This window comes from Cygnus atratus, chromosome 1 (assembly GCF_013377495.2).
Source record: "Cygnus atratus isolate AKBS03 ecotype Queensland, Australia chromosome 1, CAtr_DNAZoo_HiC_assembly, whole genome shotgun sequence".
Taxonomy (NCBI): Eukaryota; Metazoa; Chordata; class Aves; order Anseriformes; family Anatidae; genus Cygnus; species Cygnus atratus.
Window position 1 is genome coordinate 10,291,772 of NC_066362.1, and position 26,465 is coordinate 10,318,236.

At 39.2% G+C, this 26,465-nt stretch overlaps 1 protein-coding gene across 1 annotated transcript in view; it reads left to right on the forward strand.

Moving 5' to 3' along the window:
- The first annotated feature begins 957 nt into the window (after positions 1 to 957).
- The window catches only part of CACNA2D1 (calcium voltage-gated channel auxiliary subunit alpha2delta 1), a 404,847-nt gene continuing 379,339 nt past the window's right edge, over positions 958 to 26,465 (forward strand). The window contains exon 1 of the mRNA XM_035549547.2: positions 958 to 1,063. Coding sequence (XP_035405440.1) covers positions 969 to 1,063 — 95 coding nt within the window. The 5' untranslated portion in view covers positions 958 to 968. The remainder of the gene's footprint in view (positions 1,064 to 26,465) is intronic.

Below are 26,465 nucleotides of genomic sequence, written 5' to 3' on the forward strand. Positions count from 1 at the left end.
TGCTCTGAAAACTGTCGGAGGGCTCTGGAGATAAAACTGCTCGGTGAGAGGTGCGCCGGGGGGGGACCCGCTCCCGGGGGTGCTACGGGGACGCGCCGGGGCCAGGACCCCCCTGAGGCTCCTCGGAGCGCTCCCACTGCCATACAGGGAAAAAAGCGGCTCTTATATACATACAGACATGTATATACATCCCCATATAGACGAGCACACCCCGGCTGGGCGTGCTGCGGGGCTGCGCGCGGCCAATGCTCTAGCCGGAGGAGGGGAGAGGGGATTAAAATAAGGCACGAAGAGGTTTTAAAAATAGCCTGGGGGAGGTGCGGCACGCAGCCCCGGCCCGGCCCGGAGTTCCTCGGCTGCCTTGCAAGGAGCGCGGCCCCCCCAGGGCCCGCCGCCCGCCCCCGCTCCCCCGCGGCCGGCAGCGAAGGCAGGAGCCGGGAGGAAGCCGCCCGCCGCCAACTCTTTCCCCGTTTTTCCTCCTCTCCTTTCTTCAGGAGCCCCCACCCCGCCTTCCCCCTCCTCTCCTCCTTCTGCTGCTGCTGCTCTGCGATCGGGGATAAATCAGGGCCGGGCACAGGCGCGCACACAGGGAGCGAGCGGGGCTCCGTTACAAAAGTAGCCCTGATGGCGGCGGATCAGAGGAAGCTGGAGCTGCTGCTGGAGTAGCGGAGAGTAGAGTATCTCCCTCTCTCGCTCCTCTATTTCTCCTCTTCCCCCTCTCCACCCACAGCTCTCCATCGTTTCTCCTCCTCCTTTCCCACCCGCTTCTTCTGCGCCTCCTGCCAGGGGGCGGGGGGGGTGGGGGGGAAGGGGGGGGGGAACGGAGGAGGCTTTAAAAAACAACAGCCCCCCCACGCCGCACGCACAATAATTGAATTTATTATTATTACCGTCTCGCCGACTTGGGGAAAAGGAGGAGGAGGAGGTTGGGGTGTGTGTGTGGGGGGGATCGATCTTCGATCAGGAAGATGGCTGCTGGCTGGCTGCTGGTCTTTAGCCTGACACTTTTCCAGTCCCTGGTGATGAACCACTCCTCGGAGGGACCCTTCCCTTCGCCCACCACGTAAGTCCCCGACGGGTGGGCGAGAGGGGCGAGAGGGGCGAGGGGCAGCGGCTGGGGCTCCCCGGGAGCCGGGGGAGAGCGCGGCTGGGGCGAGAGCACAAAAGGCGCTCCCTGGGCAATAAAAGTAAGTGTGGCTGGGGAGCGGCGGAGGGGTGAAACGGCGAGGTTTCGGCTGCCGTGGCATGGGCAAGAGGGGCCGAAAGGAGGGGACGGTGCCCCGGTGAGAGCGGATCCCCCGAGCCCCCCTCCCGGTGCGCATGGCCCCGGCGGCGAGCTGCGCCCGCAGGAAAGTTTCCACTCCCGGGCAGCTCGCCCCTCTCCTCCCGAAAGGGCTTATTTCTGGCAGGAATATCGGGGAAAAAAAAATAATAAAAAAATAATAGTAGCCATCACTTGAGCGATTTCATTCACGTTAGAGGCAGGGAGGGATTTTCGTGCCGTCCTGAGTCAGGACGGCGGTGCCCGAGGTGTGGGCGCAGGCGAAGCTCGCTCCCGGCGGGATGGGTGCCAGGGCGCACCGCGACTATTTTGACAGCTCCGGGGTTTGTTTTATCTATGTGTTTGTTCGGGTGCTTTCGTGTGTGCGCACGCATGTGCAAAAGGCGAGCTTTTTTAGCAAGCTGAAAGCAAGTGAAGAAGTGTTTTCCTACACGTCCTCGAGTGTCGGCCTTACAAGGGGTTGCTTGCTAAAAATTACCTTGGAGAGAGCCGGTGGATACTCGGGGCAGGCGGCTTTGTTTTCGCATGGCTGTGAGATAGAAATCTTTAAGCCACCGCATGCACACCAGCGTGAAACAGTTGCCCAGAGCAGTGCAAGGATCACACAAGGAGGGCGAGCAGTAAAAGAAAGGGCAAAAATAATCCAATGCATCATATTTGAGATTCGGTACAGACTGAATATATATATATATATACAAACACTATGGACTGATGACCGTGTTTTCTTCCTTTCCCCCTTTCTTTTTCCCCTTACTTATTTATTTATTTTTAAGCACTTAGTCCCTGAATCTGGGTTAAAGCTATCAGTAGGTAACTTTTAAGTGGATGACTCACTTTAATGCATTTTACCTAAGAAAAATAGTGCTGATGATACTCTTCCCTATTGTTTAACACTGGCTGGAATTTATTGCCCTCGTTCATTCTGTGCAGAAGGATGAGTTTACAGCAATTACCAGCAATGCATTTTCACCAATTAGTACTGCTGGTAGGTTGTTATAATTGGATTCAGTTCTGAGTATCGGTTCCATTATGAAAGACTCAAAGAGATGCTCCTCACACTGTTAAATGAAAAAAAGGAATACAAAGATAAGTGTAAAATAACCACTTAATATCTTCTAAGTTGAATGCATATTGCCGTTCATTGAAAGGAAAATTATCTTTAAAAAAAAATTCCTGTGTTGCAGTTTTAAAGGCATACCATGTAAAAGCAAGCAAGAGTGACAAAATACAAAGCATGGGCTTTTTAAATCAGTGCTTTCCTTGTGTTTGAGCTCCTGTGTTTAACTGTTTCTTTTTGAACTGATGAAGTATATCATACACAACTAATCACACTTTATCTTCTACTTAGATTTACTTAATTTTAAGAGAGAGAAATATGGAACCTAGGGAAGTAAAAAGAAGACTGTATTAAAAGGTTGTATAATTTCGAATAGAAGTCTAGATCACTTTTTAGTATAACGTTACGTGATATTTCTTTAAAATTATGTTCACTTCTGTCCATGTTTGCCACTTCCCTTAGAATTTACCTTTACTGCCACTCATGATAACAGAAATTGTTAACAGGGAAACATACTATATAATGGAACTTTAATTATAAGCTATACCTATGAATAAGTAACTCAGAATATGGACAATAGCATTTCCGTGTCCTTCACAATCTACTTGCTGTTAACTTTCTTTTTTCTCATTATTATTCCATTGAAATGTTGCAGAAATGATCTGTAGTGCTTGTCCATCCTTCATTGTAACGGTTCTCCTTTGAAATTAAATCCAAGTGCAAATAGTGCTTGGCTCATTTAGGAGACAGCACAACAGGTCGATGGAGAGAGCGCTGCTTTGCAAAACGTAATGATGTAACAGGTGAAAGAGAAAATTTTTGGAATCTCTTTTAAAACTTCACAGTTAGTGGTGTTTTGTTTCCTGCTACAGATTACAAATGGAGAAGAACAAAGAGATGTGGCAGAAATAGGAATGCTCTTAATTTGAAGTATTTTATATTCTAAGAATATTAAAAATAGGAGAAAAAAAAACAGAAGAGAATGAAGGAAAGAAAATATATTAATAATTGAAGAAGTGAAGATTAGCTGACACTGTGTTCTGAGTGACCTGCCTTTTCCCATTATTTTCAGTCTATTTTTCTTTTTGTTGAAAAGTTGCTCTGAGGAAACAGCTTTGCCCAGCTGTTGTATGAAAAATGTGCATATTCAAGGCTGTATAGTTTGTGATCTCATCAGCAACTCATTACCGTACAATCACTTTTCCTTCAGTCATCTGTTCCTTCTGCATCAGTAAATATTTTTAACGTGCTTTTACTGAAACATTCGTAAGTGTTTATCACCAATACACTAGTGCACAAGTATGACATATTTTTTAGCAAAAAATGCTGAAGGTTTAAGCAGTGCCAGTTTGATAGAGTCTCAGTCATTTGATTCATCTTACTTCACTGACATGGCAAAAAGGCTTTGATATATTTACCCAGCAATGTACACAGAATTTTGAGTGAAGGTGTGTGCTGTATGAAATTGGAGCCTTAATTCTCACTGAAAATCTGAGCAGGTGGCATAAGCATATTTGTTGCTTCCTGTGTTTGAATACTTCACTGCAAATATTGGCGACTTCCCTTAATTAACATTTTAGGTATAGTGGCAATTATGTCTTGATCTTTAGATGTAAGGCTTATCTACTGATCAATATACATAAGAGGTTTTATTAAAATGTAAGATTTTCATTGTATTATGTATTAGGGATATATTATATCTTAGCAGAGAATATCGAGCTCTTACTTTTAAGGTAGAAAGTCCAAATACTTTAATTATACATGCAGTACTGCAGATATTTTGAACTTATATGAAATATTGTTGTATGCGGTTCTCCTGTCCATATAGCCATGCTAATGCTAACACCGTACACAATGCACTTCTTTCTTCTTTTCTAACCTTATCTATTTCTTTATCATCCATATTTATGCAGATTTAAGAAAACATGTAAATGTAGTTTTGTACATTGCCTGGTAAAGGTAGCATAGGGCTCTCTTTATTATTGTTCTGTTATCTCTCCTGCATGAAAACAGATAGTCTTGAGTTTAAAAAATGGTTTAAAAATGTTGTAATTCTTAAGTAGACTTTTGACATAGTATGTCTTACCAGTGTTGATCTTTCTAATGATAAAGAGCAACATATGATATAGAGATGTACCTACTGCTTCCAGATAAGTCTGGCTATTCTGATAAAATAAATAAATAAATAAATAAAATTAAAACCAGGTATTTTGATTTTGACAAACCTAGGGCTGAAACCTTTCAATATTAATAGTAGTATTTTTGCAATTACATCATTCTTAATGTCTCTTTTTATTTTATCTTCTCTGATTTTCATCCCCTACTCATTTTTTCTCTTTCCTGTATCTTCTACACTTCTTCCCTCTCACTCATCTTTTTCCATATGTTTGGATATTTGAGTAGAGAATAAATTATACATTATATTCAAGACAGAACTGCTACTTAGATTAATTGGTGTCAAACATCTAAGGATAAAAATAATATTCAGAGGATGAGATAATATACATACAAACATACATATATGTATGTATGCAGGAATGAAAACCAGAGACAATTTTAGAAAAGAAGTTGTGTATTCCCGTTTCTTATTTGCATGAATCATCCTTACTGTTTCGGTGTCATTAGGACAACTCGGGGAAGTCTGTATGACTCACATGAATTAGAGCTTGCACAACTGGGACGTTCATATTCTTGGTTTGTGCACATGGACCTAACAAGTGTCGGTCTTGGTGAGAATGTTGCTGGGCTTGGTACGTAGCGTCTCTTTCTATATAAAATCAGTGACTGAATCAGTGTTCTTTTCATCTGTTTCTCCTGCAATACTTAGGGATTTTGACACCTCTTACATACATACAATCTCATTTTTTAGCATAAAATCTGTGAAGATTTACTGCTGATGTTAATTAGGAAAGGCAGTTGCATTAATAGATTGTACAATATCAGGCTCGTTTGTATTTGAAAACTGTATTTTCCAGTCTATTTAAAAATCTTAATTATTGGGAAGAAAAAAATCCTCTGAAGTATATCTTCATATCAGTGAATTGGAAAGAAAGCCAAAAGATGTATCTACTTAGAGCCAGGGAAGTGCAGTATCACCTCTTAGTATTTTCTCAGCAGCATGTCTGAATGCTGAGCATTACACAAGATGCATAAAACCACAGATATTTTTAAAAGTATCACTCCAGTCCGTTCTTCTAGTAGAAGCATACTTAAAGATCAGTGCAGAACAGCTTGTTGATTGGTGTTGTTTTATTTTTGTGAGTGTCTCTGCACATGTGGTGGTGAAAAATGCAAATTATTTGGATCCACAAAGCATTTTTCTGTTTCACATATTTTATGATGTAAATTGTGAATGGGTATTTTTTATTATTCTTTTTGTTTGTTTGTTTGTTTGCATGCTAGATTCTTTCTGTTTTCCTCCTAGACGTTTATGCTGGGGCCTTAAAACAGGCATATTCTATAAATTTGCATTTTATTAGGTATGAAAATTCAGCTGAAAACATCAGAATAGACACTGATCATAAGAGATGAAATTTCATTGAAATAAATCAGCATTGTAGAGGTTCTTGCCATCTTTCATTTTGCAGTGATGCTATTTTCAGAACTGTATTGCTCATACCCTGCAAAATGATTTTATCCAAGAATTCAGCTGCTAGAAAGAGAGCTGGAGCTTGGCAGCACATTAGTCTGAAATGTATTCATTGTTAAATAGAAGGCCTGTTGTACAGATCTTAAAAAATATTTATCTAGCAGAGCATTTTAAATTGATGGAAGCATGGTCAAGTTATTATTACTTTAATCTTTTGTAACAAAGAAACAAAATAGTCTGTGGTTGTCCACTGATAACTGTGATCTGACATGCTTATGCTTTTATTCTTTATTCTTCCCTTCTTTGAGAATCCTTTACCCAAGGTAGTATTATCTTCCAGACCGATGTTTGACTTAAACCTCTGTTAGATAGGGTTGTAGTTTAGGAGCATTTTAGTAGTTTAAGAGAAAAATGGCTCATTCTCTTTGTTGTTGAACATAGTAGAAGCAGAATTGGGCCCCAGACTGTTTTGTACCTTTTTCACAGCAATACAAGAGCTTTTGATCCCTGTATGCTTGGGATACATGTTGTGCCTAGAGTGTTTATAAAGATTGTAGTGGCAAATGCTAGTATTATGGACTACAGAAAATGTTGTTTTCTAGTGCCTTGTTAAAAAATCTGCCTTAGCAGAAGGAAAGATTTACCAGAACATAACACTGGAATAAAATTGTTGGACCATAACTATAATTTGGTGAAGGCAGATGTCATACTTTTGTAAACGCTGAATCAGGCTTCTTGTTAGAAAGAAAGAAAACTCAGTGTTCTCAGCATTCAGGTAAAACATATCTAGCATCTTGAAAATGCACAGAACTTTTTTTTTTTTAAAAATCAACTACAAAATAGTAACTGTGTTTCTCTCCCAACCCCTAAGCTTTGCTTTTGTCACTATTACCCTGCTACTGCATGAGATTTTCCCTTCCATCTTCAGCTGTTGAAAGACAGGTATTAATGAATACTGAAATGATTCACATTTGAGGTTGCAGCTCTGATTTATTTTTCTTGTTGCATCTATTAAATAGCCTGATCCTGTTCACTTTTCTCAAAGTATATTGATTAATGCTGTGTTTTTAGGACCAGACCAAGAGCTGCATTTCGCAGCAGTTATGCCATTGCTTGCTATAGCAAACTGGTCATTGCCATTATATAGTGGCATGACTCTTCTTTCACTCTGGATTTACAGTAATAAATGGGAACTGAAGCCAATATTGTTTGAAGGATATGACTTTTATACCAAGCAGTATGGCATAATACAACAAGTAGTGATTCAGGAATGGCTCACATGTAAGGTGTAAATATGCAACACTGGTAGTGAAAAGACTACCACTCTCAGCTCAGTTTATTGCTCAGTGTTGCTTATGTGCTGGATATTCTCATTTAGGGCCAGGCTATCCTGCTGAAATTAAAAAGTGACATTGATAGTCTTAGAAAAAAATCATTGTAAGAATGAAGATTATCAGAATATGCCTCAGCACTTTTTAATAGATAAAAATTAACGATGCATGCCTGCAGCTGTGCAGCTCAGGAGGGATTTGTCTCATCCACCTCCAGTGCTTCCCAAACTATTTATTGACCTACTCTTCTTTTCAGCAAACTCAACTCTTCAGACCCTCATTCCTCCCAGCCTTAGTAAGTTTTCAGCCTGGAATGTAAAATACGCTTGCTCTTTCACTAGCACCCTGTGAGAAGAGGGCGGCTCACTGTTGGGTTATGTTACACCAGGGGTGTTAGGGAAAAGACTGCCTTCGTTCTCATCTGTCCCTCCCCACGATACCTTTCTCTGTGTACCAACAGTAAATAGATGACAAAGACAGGAAGCTGAATCTTCCCTCCTTGTATAATTTCTGCTATTTATTTACAAAGATTCTAACAAGTTTATGAAAGAGATTGACATTATTTTGCATCAACAAATCAGCAAGCTTTTGCAGTTAATTACAGTAATTCAAAATCAGACTTTTTTTTTTTTTTTTTTTTATCGGAGGCAGGCCTGAAATACCCATAGAATATGAATGTGGAGTTATAATATTTCTGACTATTAAAAAAAATGTTTTATTGGATTTTTCAGCCTCTTTTATAATTACTTTCTCAATCCTCATTTGAGTGTTTGTCTGGAAAAGAGCTACAGTCTGACTTTGTAACAGATATTCTACATAGTGATTTAAGCATTTTTTGAAATTTCCTCTGTTTCTGTAGAGCCATGAATATGGAACCATGCATTCAACAAAACCTTTTTTTTTTTTTTTAATAATATGTCTTATGGATCATCTGAGGTAATAATCTTGCATAGCAATCATTTTCTTTAGCATAGAGGTATATATTTGATCAGGGATCTTTCTTTCAGCCCTCTTCCATATTGAATTGTGAAGCAAATAATAACATGAATGTGCTGCTGAGTCCAGAATTTATTTTTTGTAGGGACCAAATGATAAATTTTGTTATATTTTATTTAAAGGAGAAAAGCAGAACTTAGTTCTTCCAAAGAATTTTGTACCTCAGGTGTTTCTGCCTCCTGTGCCTTTGTGCAGATCACCACTAGGCTGGTCTAAAGGCTTAAAAACGTTCCCCAGCCATATAGTCTCTCCCTCTCTTATCTCTGCTGGGATTTTTAAAATATTTTGCAAAGCATAGACTAAATCTTCTTTCAAGTAGGCATATAAATAAAGTTATAAAAGTTCTCTGGGTAGGGTTGCAGGACTAAGGCCTAAATGAAGGGATGCCATTTATCTCAGTGTCACTTTTAATATCATGATGCATTTTTCTTTCTGCACTAAGGCAACCATAAACAAACTAGTGAAGGGAAGTTTTCTTCATTCTTGGAATGAGGAAAAAAAAAGCTATACCTGGCTTGTACTGACTCTTGATAATGAAACCTCTTCCATAGGAGAAAAGTGAGTTCTAGGGTATGTTTTGCTGAAGATGGTGAAGTGAAACAGTTTGCACTCTCAGCTGGAAGAATCATATTTTTGGTATTGCAGGAAGGAGTAGAGTCATAAAGTGAAGATGACCAGAAGTATGAATTACAGTATTTCAGAGGTCTGACTGTGCTTTTAGGCACAACCAGATCTACAAATATGACACGAGTGGCAGGCTCCAAGGAATCAACCTTGTTTGGATGTTTCTTTCTTATTTAAAATTCTCTAACAGCCATGATATGTCAGTTTGCAGAAACACGTAACTATTTATATCAGCTCAGTTAAGGCTTTTACTATTTTTAACCTGGTCTTATGGATAACAATTTACTCTTGCACATATAGATCCAATATCCCATTAAACTTTTCAGATTGTTGGGGAGTAAGTTCAACATTCCATTAAAACACAGGTTTTGATTTATGGTATTCTGCTGTGGACTAGTGGAAAAATGGTTTATTTTGTAAATGGTTGAATAGACCCTCACAGTAATCATTTCCCCCAGTGTGTATTTGAATAGTCCATTTAGCTGATATGTTGTATGGGTCCTAAATGCAGCCTTAACTTCAAAGAAAATGCTCTTAAGTTGGTGAGTGCTCTGCCCTATGAGATATGTTGGTACAGTGTTCTGTGAGTTTAGTCAAGGTATGCACTAGCTTCCTGTGCAGACGTCAATGTAGATATTGCTTTTTGCAGAATATGGTTTATTTCTTTTCATATATTGAATTAGAATAAAATATAATACATAGTATATTTTTTTCAACAATTGCTTAGAATACTCCTTCAGATGTTATTGAATGTTCATATTTGCTGTTAGCCTTATATGTAGTGTCATTGCTTTTTATGTATGGATGCAACAAGTTCATCAGATTTTTTTGAAAGACAGCTTAAAGTAAAGAGAATACATATAATAATGCCTGGCAAAAGGAGGTGGAAATTGAGTGTATTGAGCAAAGAGTTTTGTTGCACCATGATCTTCTGTGGGAAATTCTCCTTTAGGATGCATGCAGCTGTTTGTGTATTCTGTAATGCAGCAAGTATTACTTGAGCTGAGCCCTTTGTCATAACTAAATTCAGTGGTGCCTATTGTATATATGTATATTATATATATTTGTTATATATATATAAATATAATAGAAATAAAGTTATAGAGGAGGTAATAGGCCTTTTAATTTACTTTTTCCGTGATGTACATCCTGAATTGTATGTATCCTGGCTGAGGATATTATTATTATAGTCCTCTCTCCATTATTTCCATTATTATCTGCCTCTCATTATCTGCCTTGCGTTTTGGACCTTAGTTTCTTCCACACTGATTTCTCTCATCAGTAAAATAAGAGGCTGAGGCATCTTACCATTTAGTCAGGCAAGGGTTTATTGTCAAGATTAATTTGTTAGCTAATGCCTGAAAAGCCCTCTGTAGTTGAAAAGTGTTAAGTTGTTCAGGCTTGTTTATTAAGGATGTTCTTTTTTCTGCTTTATTCCCACCTTGCCTCAGATACTTGCATGACCAAATCTTTCCTGTGTGGAACTTGAAATCTGGAGAGTTAGAAGAAGTTAATCCCCACGATCTCTACTTCTTGGATGCACACAGATTGTAAAACATAAGCTTACCAGCATTTTTAGAAACTACCAAGAGTCAGCAAAAATCTGCAGACAGCATCGTGAAAAAAAGCCAGCACATCTGACTCATGCCAACGCTGTGTGTTAGCTGCACTCCTGTGCCACATTGCACAGCATTGTTCTTGATGTTGAAATCATTTGGAGCTATAGGTTATCTGAAATGTGGACTGTGAATATTTCGTATTTTCTAGTTAACATAGAAGCAATAGGTGATTACAATAACAGCCAAAATAACTTGTGTCACTTGAATTCATTAACCTGATCCCACTTCTTTTCAAGCACTGTTTGCTGCTGTTTTTATTCCTTCTGTTCCCATTTCTGAAATGGGAATGGTACCCCATTGCCATCCTGCTTGAACAAGCGTGTTGTGTATCATAAGTTGTCCCGCTTCTGTGAGAAGGATGGTCACAGAAGTATGTAAGTAGTGCTGTTTAGGGGGTCTGGCATCAATTTATTTCCATTTATGGAGTAGTAGCATGCCTAAGATAGTCATTAATGTTCGCTAATTACCTGATAATGACGGAGGCTGCTCAGATTTCAAGTAGGAGTAACATAGTTTTCATAGCAATTGTTTTGATTGGCCTAGTAACAGTTACAACAGAAGTAATAGTTATAACAGAAGTGCAGTCCTTACTATTTTATTTTATTTTATTTTATTTTATTTATTTATTTATTTATTTTATTTTAAAAGCTACCTTTCCTACCTTGACTACCTTTTCTACCTTCTGGATTAGACTTTCATCTTTTCTGAAGATATTTTAGATTTTGCAGGTAGATATATAAGCTAATAGAGAGGATTGCTAATACAAGCTGGAACATGTCTTGAGGAGATTTCACTATACAATAAACATGGGGAAAAGCTTTGAGGTAACTGAAAGCAAAATCTGGTCCTTGTAGTCACTTCTGACTGATTAGAAATACACAAAGGATTAATTGGTTTGTTGCATGACTAAGAGTATGTCTCAGGATATACTCTAAATGTCTTTGGAAATGGTTAGGTACCCAATTTCATCTTTCCTTGCACCAGTGTAATTTCAGCAAAATGTGTATCAGTCCTGTATCATTTAAATCCTAGGTGCAGGGATGAACCCACATAAAATAGTTTCTGATTAAACACATACAGGTTTCATGCCCACAGAATGAATCATCACTGTCAAGGCCTGATTGTAAAAATTATATAAAATAAAATGTAATACATGATCACATTAGGCTATACAGAGGGGAATAGTAAGATATTGCAAAGAAACCATGCATGATATCAGATGTGGTCATTTGTCTTCCTTTTAAATGATAAGCTCTGACAGCACTTCATTGTCTGTGCCCCACTGAGCAAGTGTCCATGTAAAAAAGAACTTAGCGTGCCAGAAGGCACTGAAAAATGTTCTCAGAGATTAGGAACAAACACAAGTTTATATACATACGGAATTGTAAGGAAGAAATACTTTCTTTTTAAAAATACTGCAACATCTAGTAATGTGTAGGATACCTGTAAGTAGCTTTCACAGATTTTTTTTTTTCTTAAGTAATAGGTTCTAGAAATTGGAACTACAATTTAAAATGGTAGGAATGAGAGAAGTAATTTATTTTAACCCCTCACAACTGAATAATTTGTTCACCTTCAGGTATGAAATCTTGATTTTCAGGTAATTAGGTTTAAAATCAGTAAGAAACCTCAAGAAACCTCCCTCCCCCCCCCCCCCCTTTTTTTTTTTTCTTTTTCTCAGTGAAGCTTGGTTTAATCTGAAAAGTGATGCTGTCTCTTTACAGGGCCATGAGACCCCAATTCTGATGTGTTAGCTTCTTTCTTATTAACAGTACTCGGTATCTTTACTCCTCTGCTATATAAGTGTTACTAATCTAGATGCACTCTCCTAGTCTGCAAAACTGAGATTAAAAGCACCTGTCACTTTCTTGCTTAGATGGTGAGAGACAGAGTTAACAAATGGTCATAAATAATATCATAGTAGATGTATAGAATAATACTTAGACTGCAGATATTTTGCTGCTAGTGATTTTGCTTTGCATAACTCCATTTATTCATAGAACAAGATAATTCTATGGCCTGCAAGGTAGTTTTGCATGAAAATGCTCAGTTATTCTTATAGATTTCCATGCTTCAACAAAGACATTATGTATTGAATTATGATGCTTTCAGCTGGGCAAGCACAGGTTAAACATCAGTGATTAAATATTTGGTTCTACGTATTTAATTACCTGGGGCTCTACTTCTTTCTAGTGAATAGATTCTACTCCCCAATTGTCCCATTATTCTCCATGGGATGAATCTGTTTATAGATAGAAATGCTAATCATTTATTCTTCCTTCCTTCCTTTTTTTTTTTTTTTAAATCTAGGTTAAATGTAAGTTATTAGATTGTAAAGCTAAACACTTGATAATTAGGAAATGTGTGATATTGAAATTGGCCTTAATTTGTCTTCCTTCTACATCTTCATTGTGATCCACTCTTCAGTTACAGAATCAACCATTATTTTTTCAACTGGAAACTCATTTTATTGAGCATATGAAATAGACTCACAAGGACAGAAATATGCTTACAGTGCACTTGCATATTAAAATGGAGATGTATACCTATTTTACTTATTATACCCGACTTTACAGCTTTTATGATTTTGACTTAATAAGAGGTCCTTTTTTTTTTTTCCTGTACCTAATTATTCAAAATGTAACTCCTACATAAGACAAACAAGACAGGTGGATTTCACTGATAATTTTGGTAAAGCTGCAAAGGATTTACCTTGTCTCTGGCAACGAAAAGCTAGTAATAGCTTCCACTGCATGGAGAGCTTGCAGAAGCATCTACCTCAGAGTTGGAAGTCAGGTATTAAACAGAAGCTATGTTTGGAACCCAAAAGCTAGGGTAAAGATACCCTAAGCAAAGAGATGTTTTTGAGATCTATTTAGATGTTTTGTGTTGCTAGAACATTGTTTCATTGCAGGAAGAGAACTAGCTGGCTGATCCTGTGTTTTTTATGTTGTCTGACTTCAGTAATGGGTTAGTCCCTTCACTAGGCAGGAATTATTTCATAGTTGGGATTTTTCCTGCAAATTAACAGAAAATGTTACCAGTATACTACTAAAATGCCCCTAGCATTTTTGGTTACCTAATGGCACAGGAAACTCATGCTTCTTGTGTGAGTGTTTAGCTCTACATTTGATCTTTGGATTATTTTGAGAGCAACCATGGCCAAATTCAAGAGGTTTCACAAGTACCTGAATTTTTATATTTCTGGTGTACCAGATCCAGCTGGTCATACATTAATACTTAATGGCATATGTGTGGGTAGAATTTAGTCAAGGATTTCTTAATGGCCAAATAGGCAACCTGCAAACTGGAGATGTGCAAACTCATTCATTCAAAGATTGGTTAAAATAAAGTTGTTTGTATTTCCTACAGGGAAACATCCCTACAGTATCCACAAAGTAATAAAACAAGCTTGTTTCCTTTTAAACTTGCCACATCAGGAGTGGGGTTTAGTCCAAAATCTTTACATAGATATATGATAGACAAATATAAACTGTATACAATATAAACTGTATAAGCTATAAAATAAACTATAAACTATATACTATAAACTATAAACTATATAAACTATAAAATAAACTATAAAATATAAACTGTATAAACTGCACACAGTTTAATTGTTGTTGTGGAATGGAGTTTCTAATTCAAGAGTAATTTAGATAGATTCCAGTCTGTGATTTGTTATTGTGTGATTTGACATGGACACACACCATCCATGTGACATTTCTTTCACCTGAGAAAATTGGATAATGAACTAATGAAGGTTTTCTTGCCTGATAATACTGTCTGTTTTCAGAATGAAGCAATTACAGTCTTTTTAGCACTTGATGTCTATTTAAACAAAATCAATGCAAAAATAAGTGCAATTTAAGTGAAGTATTGTTATTTTACATTGTTTGTGTAGTTCTCTGAGAGTCTGAAATGAAGCTGAAATGATGCAGTAAAAAATTCTCTGGAGCTTTAAATTCAGTCTGTTTAATGACCACACGACCTTTCTCTCGGTTTAAGTCATTCACAGCTATTTGTGTGTATACAAATTTAATGTCTTATCATTACTACACTTACTTTTTCTAGCATAATACCTTATTCTATGTATCTTGATACTGGACTTGATTGGGATTCATGTAGTTTGAAAGTTGAAAATTGGGGATTGTTGCATTAAAGCTTCTCAAATATATATGTACAAAAAATAAAACAGGAATTTCAGGGTCTTTTTTTTTTCTGGTCTTATCCAGTTTTCTCTTCCATATGTGAGTTCTTCAAAAGGGCAGAGAATTGTTTGGACAATACATTCAAAATGTAATATGCTGTGTAAATGCTGATTATTGGTGTTACATGTCAGAGTAGAAGAAAGATTTGAATACAAAGTGCTATTAGAAATACAAAAAGATGCATGCCTACTCAGGCTTTCACCTGCTTTGCAGATTTCAACCCACAAATTAAGATAAGGAAAATTCAGATTAAATACACAAAATGTATTGACAGTAGAAGTAGGTGGGTTATGGATTCATTCTGTGAGTGTTTGTGGTGCTTTTAAATCATTGAACTTCTAACTGTGCACTGAAGAGAAATCTGAAGAAAAGTCAGTACTGAAGAGAAAAATCAAAAAGCTCACTCCTGCATTATATGGGAACTAGACAGTACATTTTTGATTGCTTTACTGTTTTTATTTTCTGCAACTGTTATTTTATTTAAAAATATATTTAAGTACGTTTACAAGGTATAAGTATGGAAGTGTGTCAAAAATGGTTCTCAGTAAAGCATTTCTATTTTAGACTCAATTTCATTTTTTACATCAAGTACTTCTAGTTCATCTGAAGGAATTATTACTAATGACTCTGATACAACAGATTTTCTTACTTTATTTTCAAAGATTTATTTCAGTAGATCTGTGGATAATTGTAAATGCTTCCATATATATGACATCTTAATTGCCAACCTAACCCAAAGAAGCACCATGATCATGTCTTAGGTCCACTTTTGTTTTAGGACAGACACAGACACAGACACAGATTTCTAGGTTGGAAGAGACCTCAAGATCATCGAGTCCAACCTCCGACCTAACACTAAGTACTCCACTAAACCATATCACTAAGCTCTACATCTAAACGTCTTTTAAAGACCTCCAGGGATGGCGACTCCACCACCTCCCTGGGCAGCCCGTTCCAATGCTTAATAACCCTTTCGGTAAAGAAGTTCTTCCTAACATCCAACCTAAAACTCCCCTGGCGCAACTTTCGCCCATTCCCACTCGTCCTGTCACCAGGCACGTGGGAGAACAGACCAACCCCCACCTCACTACAGCTTCCTTTAAGGTAACTGTAGAGAGCGATAAGGTCGCCCCTGAGCCTCCTCTTCTCCAGGCTGAACAAGCCCAGCTCCCTCAGCCGCTCCTCGTAAGACTTGTTCTCCAGACCCCTCACCAGCTTGGTCGCCCTTCTCTGGACTCGCTCGAGCACGTCCATGTCCTTCCTGTAGCGAGGGGCCCAAAACTGAACACAGTACTCGAGGTGCGGCCTCACCAGAGCCGAGTACAGGGGGACAATCACTTCCCTAGACCTGCTGGCCACACTGCTTCTTATACAGGCCAGGATGCTGTTGGCCTTCTTGACCACCTGAGCACACTGCTGGCTCATATTCAGCCGACTATCAACCAATACTCCCAGGTCCTTCTCGGCCAGGCAGCTTTCCAACCACTCATCTCCCAGCCTGTAGCTCTGCTTGGGGTTGTTGCGCCATAGGTGCAGGACCCGGCACTTGGCCTTGTTGAACTTCATACAGTTGACCTCAGCCCATCGCTCCAGCCTATCCAGATCCTCCTGCAGAGCCTTCCTGCCCTCGAGCAGATCGACACACGCACTTAGCTTGGTGTCATCTGCAAACTTACTGAGGGTGCACTGAACGCCCTCATCCAGGTCATCGATAAAGATATTAAAGAGGACCGGCCCCAGTACCGAGCCCTGGGGGACACCACTTGTGACCGGCCTCCAACCAGATTTGACTCCATTCACCACAACTCTCTGGGCCCGGCTATCCAGCCAGTTTCTAACCCAGCGAAGCGTACGCCAGTCCAAGCCCCGAGCAGCCAGTTTCTTGAGGAGAATGTTGTGGGGAACGGTGTCAAAAGCCTTACTGAGGTCAAGGTAAACCACATCCACAGCCCTTCCCTCATCCACCAAGCGCGTCACTTTGTCATAGAAGGAGATCAGGTTCGTCAAGCAGGACCTGCCTTTCATAAACCCATGCTGACTGGGCCTGATCGCCTGCTCGCCCTGCAAGTGCCGCGTGATGACCCTCAAGATAATCTGCTCCATGAGCTTCCCTGGCACTGAGGTCAAACTGACAGGCCTATAGTTCCCCGGGTCTGCCCTCCGGCCCTTCTTATAGATGGGCGTCACATTGGCTAGCCGCCAGTCAACTGGGACCTCCCCCGATAGCCAGGACTGCCGATAAATGATGGAAAGCGGCTCGGCCAGCTCCTCCGCCAGTTCTTTCAGTACCCTCGGGTGCATCCCATCCGGCCCCATCGACTTGCGCACATCCAAGCTTCTTAGCAGGTCGCCAACCATTTCCTCATGAATAGCAAAGGCCACATCCTGCTCCCCATCCCCTTCCGCCAGCTCAGGGCACTGGGTATCCAGAGAACAACCGGTATTGCCGCTAAAGACTGAGGCAAAGGCGGCATTAAGCACCTCAGCCTTTTCTTCATCGCTAGTAACTAGGTTTCCCCTCGCATCCAGTAAAGGATGGAGATTCTCCTTAGTCCTCCGTTTCGCATTGATATATTTGTAAAAGGATTTTTTGTTGTCTTTAACGGCAGTAGCCAGGTTGAGCTCCAGATGAGCTTTGGCCTTTCTAATTTTCTCCCTGCACAGCCTCGCTACATCCTTGTAGTCCTCCTCAGCGGCCCGCCCTTTTTTCCAAAGATTATAAACCCTCTTTTTTCTGCTAAGCACAAGCCGCAACTCTCTGTTCAGCCAGGCCGGTCTTCTTCCACGCCGGCTCGTCTTTGGGCACGTGGGGACGGACCGCTCCTGTGCCGTTAAGATTTCCTTCTTGAGGAGCGCCCAGCCTTCCTGGACTCCTCTGCCCTTCAGAACCGCCTCCCAAGGGACTCGGCCAACCAGCGTCCTGAGCAGCTCAAAGTCAGCCCTCCGGAAGTCCAATACAGCAGTTTTACTGGTCCAAGGACACATCTTTTAATGAAATAACTTTTGGTCTTTTCTGTTATCATGCTATGGGAAAACAAACAAACAAACAAACAAAGAAAAAACACAACCTGCATGGAAACAGTCTGTCATCCTAGATTATTTGTGTTTGTAAAGAATTGAAACAAAACAAAACAAAAAAAAGCTCTCTCACACACACAGAAATTAGATATAGAAGGGAATCTATTGCAACTTTTACTTTTTCTCTCACCTACATTTCTGAATATAATTTCTAATATAGCTGAATTTATCAAACATTATTTAATTTAACATGTTAAATTTAATTATGCAGTATCTCAGACCAGGAGATGAGTTTGCTTATATCCTCAAACAGCAGCAATGCATGCACCATATACACGTTTCCCTGCTCTTAATAGCATAGTACTTAGAAGCTCCAGTCAAGGAACAATACCCATATTATTATGAATTCTGTATGACAGAAGCTTATAAGACAGAGATCCTTAGACAGAAAGTTTGGCATGGAAACAGGATGCCTAGGAATGATAAAGCAATATAGTTCACGTCTCCTGAGGGTTTTCTCTGCTTACTGATAATACCTGTTGGGGAACAAATAATGGCAGGGGTAATATTATGAATACTAATTTGTGTGCCATATCACTTCCTATAATTTTTTCTCCTATGTGTTCATTGCTGTTGTCAACATAGGAGGGACATACTTGTAATGCAGGCAGGTATTACATAGCTATATGGTTTAATACCCAACAGAAGGGTATAACCTCTGCTATAGATGACACCATTAGTGATAGTCAGGACAGAACAGTAGCTAAGCCAGTACTTAGCACAAGGCTTTTAGTGTTTTCTAAATAAATGTGTTCACCCTTTAGGACTTCATAATACTTGGTAATTTTTTCTTAATGTTCTAGTCTTGCAAATGATTTCTACTTGTGAACAGTCCAGTTGTGCTACAGATAGTCAAAAATTTATTTGTAGGGCTGTACTCTGCTAGTTTATTATATAGGAGCTTGGTGCATTAATTTATCACACTACATCTAGTGTAGTCCCTTTTAGTTTTCAGAGCATGGTTGTCTGAAGAGGCTAAAATTTCTTCTCAGCTTCAGTAAATTTTTAGCACTTGTTCCGACCAACATCCTTTGTATGAGTATGTTGGGGTGGGAGTAGTTGGTGATATATTTTAACTGTTTGTGTTTGCTTTGCCATATTTCTATGTGGTAGCATTATTATTGGTACTATAAAGCAGTACAACACTTTCCCTTTACTATGTATGGTAATAACTGGAAGGATATTCTGTAAATGCAGAATTACTATGTATTAAATATTAATCTACATGACATCCAAAGTAAAAAACACTGTACATTTCAAAAATGTACTAAACCATGCTTCAAATGTAGATTTGTAAAGTCTTTTCAGAAACTCCTAATAGCTGTGTGACCCCAGGCATATCACACCATTTGCTGGTGACCTTTTGCTGTGGCTTCTGATCTGCACTAAGCACATCATTCACACCCTGCCCAAAGCCAGCCCCAGAGACTTGCTCAGGAACTGATTTCCAGCAGGTATTGAACCATTTTCTCATCCATCTGTTAAACCATGGGATGACTACATGGGATGTTGATTGCAAAATTCACGTTGTCTTCAGTAAAGCTAGATGCTTGCCCCATACATTTAAAAGTTATTTCTGTGACATTAAGGCACATGGAACTACTATTTGCATGTGTCCCTCGTATATAGGTTCACTCTGTATGCCTTTAGCTCTTCATTGAGCTGAATGTAAGTTCACTACCCTCTGCATGTTTTATATCTTTTACCTTTGCCTCTGTATAATTAAAGTGAATAACTACATAAACATCATTTATGTCCACTTAGCAGATGAGCTACATATAACTACTCATTAGTGGTTAAAATTAATTGTTAGATGAATAATGAGGGTTACTTTTGAGGAGATTTTGAGGTATTTGTTCAGTTGCCACCTATACCGTGCATAGAAAATGAAATATCCACAGTTAGGGGTGTTCAACATCTTTCATGAGGACTAAGCACTTTCTCAACCATGCGTGCAAATCATGAATTTTTAACAAGTAAATATGCTGTTCATCTGCTATTGATGGCAAGAAAGGCTTTGTTGTTGTTGTTGTTTACTTTCTGAGAAAATAATAGTTGGTGAAACTTAAGTTTGGTCAGTAATAGATATAGCTTGTTGAACATTAGAGAATGCTTACAGGCCATTTGGTTTCCTGTTCTGAAAAAGAATGCTGGGAAACTGGTGGTGAATAAGTTATTGGTTAAAAGGTTACCAGGGTTATTGTGATACAAGTCAGCGAAGGTGGAAGAAATTTCAAATTTCTTTGTTTAGGAATTGACACATAGCACTTAGAAAGGGGTGTGTGTGTAAATTTAAATAGCATCATTCTCCCCACTTCCCTAGCAGTGTTTTTCTTTGTTCCTAATCTGTATATAACCAAATATTTCTGCTTACTGGGAGGTCAAAAATTATAAAGGAGTAGGCAACTCAGGTAGGAGGGAGGTAGTGTCCATATCTTGGAAGAAAGCTACTATTATTCCTAGATGTTTTTTCTTTTGAAACTATTCTCTTATTTTGTTTAAAACTATGAAAAGGATCTGATGCCTTTACAATAGGATTGTTTTGTTAATCAATTTTGTAGTTCTATTTAAAGAAAAACAATGTGATTTTCCATTTATTACATTTGTACACAGACCTATGAAATATTGGCATAAGAAGAAGTGCAGACATTGACATCCTGGGAGTAGCCTGGGCTTAGACAGGGATCAATCAAAGCTGGAGTGCCCCTGGCCAGTGGCTTAGCACGGGCTTGGGTGTTTGCTGGATTTCAGTTTGGAACAAAAAAGCTGCCACAAAGGCCTTGTGCCTTCAGCTGGACAGCAGCAGGGAGACGGATCCACCTGAGGAGCCCAGGTTTGACCCATTTGGATGCCATCCAGCTTTGAGCATCGTTGTGGCTTCCTGTGGGAAGCTGGAATCGCTGATCACTAATGAGGTCCGCACTGGGCTTGGAGAGCTCGCTGACAGCATGTCACAGAACAGTGGGGTAATATAAATAATAAGATTTTGCTCTGTTTTCTTTATTGCTCTTGTTGCTTTTATTTTTAACTCTCCGCTACAAGAGATGGGTCTCTGGATTGCCTGCTCTGTTGCACACATTTTCTTTTTCGGTGGCTGTCTCTCTCTGTCTCTTGACAGGTGTAAGGAGGATCCTAAATATAGAAGCCACCCGTCAGTTGGCTTCAGCAATCAGCAAGCACAGATTTAGCAATTCTCTTAACCAGCTAAGCTCCAGAAGGGTGTTTCTTTTAAAGGTCTATAAATTTATTCAATTGCAAGCTTTCCTTAAGATCAACCAGGTTATCCTAAAGTATGAAGAATACCATAAGCAAAAATGTCTCGGGAATGACAGTTGTCAGGAATGGCTCTTGTGATGGAAGGGAGAGGAAATATTTTTTAAAGCTCTCCTATATTTAAGCAGTTTAGTTAATGGGACAATCTCTCACTGGGGAAAACATTGGCACTGGATATAGGCACAGGCTCCAGTTTTTAGATGAAGGAACACAATTTCAGAAATAGGTAAATGTATATACTTTTTATGAATTTTTCCTTAGGAGGAGAGACTTAACTGCAGGCCTACTGATTAGTTGGGGTTTACTTTGCTACACACAGAAATTAGGTGGCTGGTGGGAAAAGCAGTTGCCCTGATACTGAATGCCTATAGTGTTTAATAACAGATTTTTTAACACACAGTAATATATTTCACAATGTACATTTACTTATAGTTCTGCTGAAGTCAGCACAATACTGATTCTTGAAAATTAATTGGCCAAGTCTATTATATTATTGTTGCAAACAGTTCTAATTAGGATATTTGAAAAAAAAAAAAAAACTGCATCACTACGTTAAAGACAACTTGCAAATTTGGTGTTAGTTTGTATGCAGGAGTCTCAAACTCATTCTTTTTCATGTCCCCAGTCATCACTAGCATTCAGATACATTTTTTAGTCTACAGAGAAGAGAAGGAGATCCTAAAATTCAGAATTGAATTGTGGCAAGTAAGTTGCATGTGATGAAGAACCTTTTTGATCCTGATTTGGCTTGATTTTTATGTTTTAGGGTTGTAGCACATCTCTAAGATATTAAACATTGTGTTAAACACAGAAACATAGGTAAAGGCAGCGCCTTTTAGTGGGTCAGTACCACAGCAGTACTTTTTTCTTGATTATTTTCATACTTTTGTGTGGCCTCTCTGGAAGATTCTGTAGCAAAATATAGCATGGTTTTATTATGATTATGTAAGATTTTATTTTTGGTAACCTTTTCTCCTTATACCCAGCCATAAGAAACCACCTGTTCTTCTGTTTCCTTTTTAGCCTCTTTAAAATTATTGTAATTTATTGCAGGTAAAATCTTATTGCAGGCAGGTGCCAGGTCTGGAACATCTGCTTATGGTACATCTGCTTGTGGTTCATGGGGGATGATTCAAACCTCCAGAATGGAGTAAGAGATAAAAATAGCAGGACTGGTCCTTGGAAAATGAAAAAAAGACTTCAGGTAGAAGATGTTTGCAAGAAAAGGATACTTTCTCAGGATGGGGCAAGAGATACTGGGATCGCTCTAACTTTCTTCATACAGATAGTCTTCAGCTTTATACCTAAAAATCCAAGCTGCTTCTAACACACCTTCAGCTTGGAAGCTAAAAAGGTCTGGTAGGTTTGGTTATAAACTTGAGTTTCTGGGTTCAAAGGATGTTCTTGGGTGTGAACTCACCAGTGGAGTAAAACAGACCTAGCATAAGCTGGTAATGCATATACAGCAATGGCTGCTATGATAGGCAAACATATCTCTGCCAGGGTGTGAACCACCAGGCTGGAAGGCAGAAAAGGCAGAAGTGAATCTGACAGTTAGAAGTGTATTTTCACCTCACTCCCCCTGCCCCCAGTTTTCACTGCAGCAATATAGCCAGGTTTCAAGCCAACTAGAAGACCTAGATTCTACCTGTCTTTGGCATATCCTTTGATTAATACACTGGGAAGAACTTTTCTATTGATTTTTTTCTTATCAGGCTAGCTTTTATTGGAAGAGTTTGTATTCTACTCTCACTAGCATTGCCCTTCACTCACGACATATGGGAGCAGTGCTGTGTCTGTCTGCTTGCCTTTATGTTTTTCTTGACCCTTTATCCAGGACAGAATCCGTATACTCTACTTTCTCCTTTGTGTTTTCACGGCTGAGGTACATTTTATAAATAGAATAAAAATTTGTGTCACGTGTTTTCCGTCAACCTCCATGGGCATTAGATCAGGTGCGTATTAGGATTATGTGAAAATATTTCCATTATTGTAACTCACATCATAAAGTTACATGAAGCAAAAAATAGTTTTTGTTCAGGAAAAATCTGTGATAAGACAGCTCCTAGCAAAAAGTGAGAAAAAAATGCAATTATGTTTCAAGAATTGGGAAATTACCTTTTTTTTATAAAAACCTTTGCTTCTTTGTCTATCCATCTATCTGTTTACCTATCCATACTGTCTATTGTCAGGCTATCTATTTATTTACTGGGTTGAAGTTGAGAATGAGAAATAGTGCCCATAATTGGATTAAGGAAGTAAGAAGGTTAATGAAAGGATCTAAGGGTACTTTGTGAGCAGAATGACTAAGTTTGTTAGTAAAAATAGAATCACTGATCATGTTACATTCTTGGTAGTAATGTGCTTGAAGTGAAAATATGTGGAACAAAAGGAATCACTGATGATCTGTAGCATTAGATAGGTGAGGTTTGCAGCGCTGATAATGGTACAAATATATTTATCCAAATAGCGGGGAGGAATCCAGAAGCTGAGTTTGTAATCTCTTATGCTGAAATAGTTTCTGAATGCATCTTTGTGTGCACATGTTTTGGGTATTAGGTAGGTTTGTTTCTCTTCTCCTTGCCCATCATTAAAGACCAGGAGCGATCAGGCTGGATGATGTACAAAGCTCAGGCATCTTCAGACAACAGAGTTAGATAGGAGGTATAAATCTTGAAAAAAGCACAGTCAGTTATGATTTTCCCACAAAGAGAAGGAGCCCTTCACTGTTTTCAAAACAGACTTGTGACTAACAGCTAGCTGTATAAATAATGGCGATCTTGTATCTTATGTGATACATAAGAATTATCCTCTCAAGATATACTGGTAGTCCCTTAAGCAAACCAAGTATTTACTTTACAAAGGGCTGGATAGTTATTAAAAGCTTTTATTTATTCTGACTCAACCACAAATTCTAGGAAAGTAATACTGTTAAGCAATTGGAAACCTTCTGGTGGACATCAAATATTTTATTTGTTAGAGTAAAAGTAATGTATGTCCTCATGTTTGAACTCTAGTCAGTGCTTTTAAAGGTGAAGAAAATTCTCTTTTCAGACGTTACTCCAGTACTGTCAGAGCAGTGATGTTTTGGTATCCTGTAAAATAGAATTCTCCATGGTAAGAGTTACATGAAACAGGCCAAATTCAGTGCTGTCAAAGTAAAAGGTTCAGAAAACAGATGGGCAGGATGGCGGTTTTAGGAGGCAAGGAGGAACTGTGATCCTCATGTCTGAGCGCAAACCTACGCTGTGGCAGTTGCATAGTATCATCTTTTCTGTCAGTTCTGGCTTAGGATTTACTGGATCTCAGAGCCTGTAGGTCAGACATATGCCTCCTGTTTTTCTTTCCTTAAGGAAAAAATAATTTTTCAAGATGCATATTTCTAAATGTTTCTGTGTGGATGATTGAGACTACGTTAGAAGTTCTAGCAAGTACTTTTTAATGAAAAAAACTACCCCATATCTCTTCTGATACCTGTTTTTCTCCTTGTAAAGCTATTGCTATTACATGATACTCTCCATGAAAACGTTGTCCATTGCAGGCTGAAACTCAGGTACTTCTACTAACTAAATGAAAGAGTCAGTACTCCAGGAAAACGGGTCCTACAAATTCCCTATTAACAGAAAACAGCAAATAGTAGGGTGCATTTAGTCTGTATATGTATGCATTTTGCAAACACTATGTAGGCCCTGAGCTCTGAATACTCCTCTCCAAATTTATTTAGAACATGAAGCCTAATCCTGTCACAGTGATAAACATTTGCACAGCATTGTTCACCAAATGATGTTTAGAGACCAGAATCTACCAAAGGGTACCTTACTGTGGCAAAAAGTGGCCACAGCTGTGCCACCCAGCTCTCCAGCTGTTGGAGAGCCAGTCCTGATCCAACAGCTGCCCCAGAACAGAAGATTTCAGTGAGGCGGAAGGCACTTATTGCAAAAGGCACAGTAAAAGCCTGCTATTGATTTATAGTTTTCTCCTGTGAGTTCTCCTTCAGGTAGGCCATAAGATCGCAAGTGCAGCTTCAACCCTGGTCTCCCCAAGGAAAACTTTTCAGGAAAGACCACCTTGCCAGTTTTGCTGGGAAAACCTTACCAGAAATGCGGGCATTGCTTGTAACTGACACCTGCTTGCTCGTGTACACTGCAAACCAGCATGTATAGTGTATGATGTCTTAGAATGAAGTGGCAATAACAGGGCAGCTGTAAAGCAGTCAGCTATAGATAGAGATGCAGAACACACCGAAATAGATGTGTATGAACATTAAGGGCTCCGTTTCCATGTGTGAAAGGAAACAGAACCCTACATGAAGGTGCTCTTTGGCCTGAGAAGCCATGCACCTTAAACCATCTCTCTGTATAATCCTGCTTGCAAACCTCCCCTGAACGCAGTCATTCAGTGTCTAGTTCAGGAATTAATCCCCAGGTGGCTGAAGCACAGGAGTCACAAATCCTCAAGTCGCACGATCCTCTTAAGAGAAAAGTATATATACCATAGATGTTGCTCTGCAAAGTGCTTAGGGGTACTTATAGTCCCAATGTCCCACCTGTGGCTTGTCCAAACACAAGCATTTTGTTCACATGCCTTGTGGTGGGGACTAAATAACTGGAAGACTGGGATGGGGAGTATTAAAATGATGCTTTCTAGGAGAGTTTTGCCACCTGGCAGCACAGCAGCTTGCAGGTTCCAGTTTTGAAATTAGTCTTTGTAAATAGAGTTTGCTAATATCTTATGAATCACTCGTGCTCAAATGAATCTTGGGTTGTTTTCTTTATTAAGGAATGTAATCTGGTTTTCTTGAATTGCTAGGAATCTAATGATAAAAATAAAAGTAGTCTCTGTATTTTTACTATTTATATGATTGTTTCACACAGAGAAGTTAGGTTCTTAGCAATAATCGCACAGCAGCATACATGCTGCTTCTTATGCGTGCCTTTGTGGTAGATTGCTATGCCTGTGTGTGATTATGTTGCAGCAGCCAACAGAGGGTGAAGGTATTTCTCCCAGTTTTACAGCCCATGTAAAGACTGCCTAAGTCTGCAGCTCTTGCAATGCAGAACCATGGTCCCCCCAAAGGACAGCAGATAAAGGGTGACAAGACAGCGTGACTTTGTGTTTACCGCACTTCATGTGTTAGCATTCAACTTTTTAAAGAGAAGTCAGAGATTTTTTTTTTCTTCTTTTCCTAGTTCCAGCATAACCCCCAAAGAGGGGCTTTTCTAGAGCAGTGTTGATATAATGTTGCTCAGGGCTACATGCCAAAACACTGCACTTTATATACAGTCACCACATTTTAATGGTTTTCATCAGGAGACGTTTACCACTTGTCAAAGTGTCAGCCTGATGACTAGAGGGACTGAATACACAACGAAGAACAGCAGCAAGGGCAGCACTTGCGCTAATAT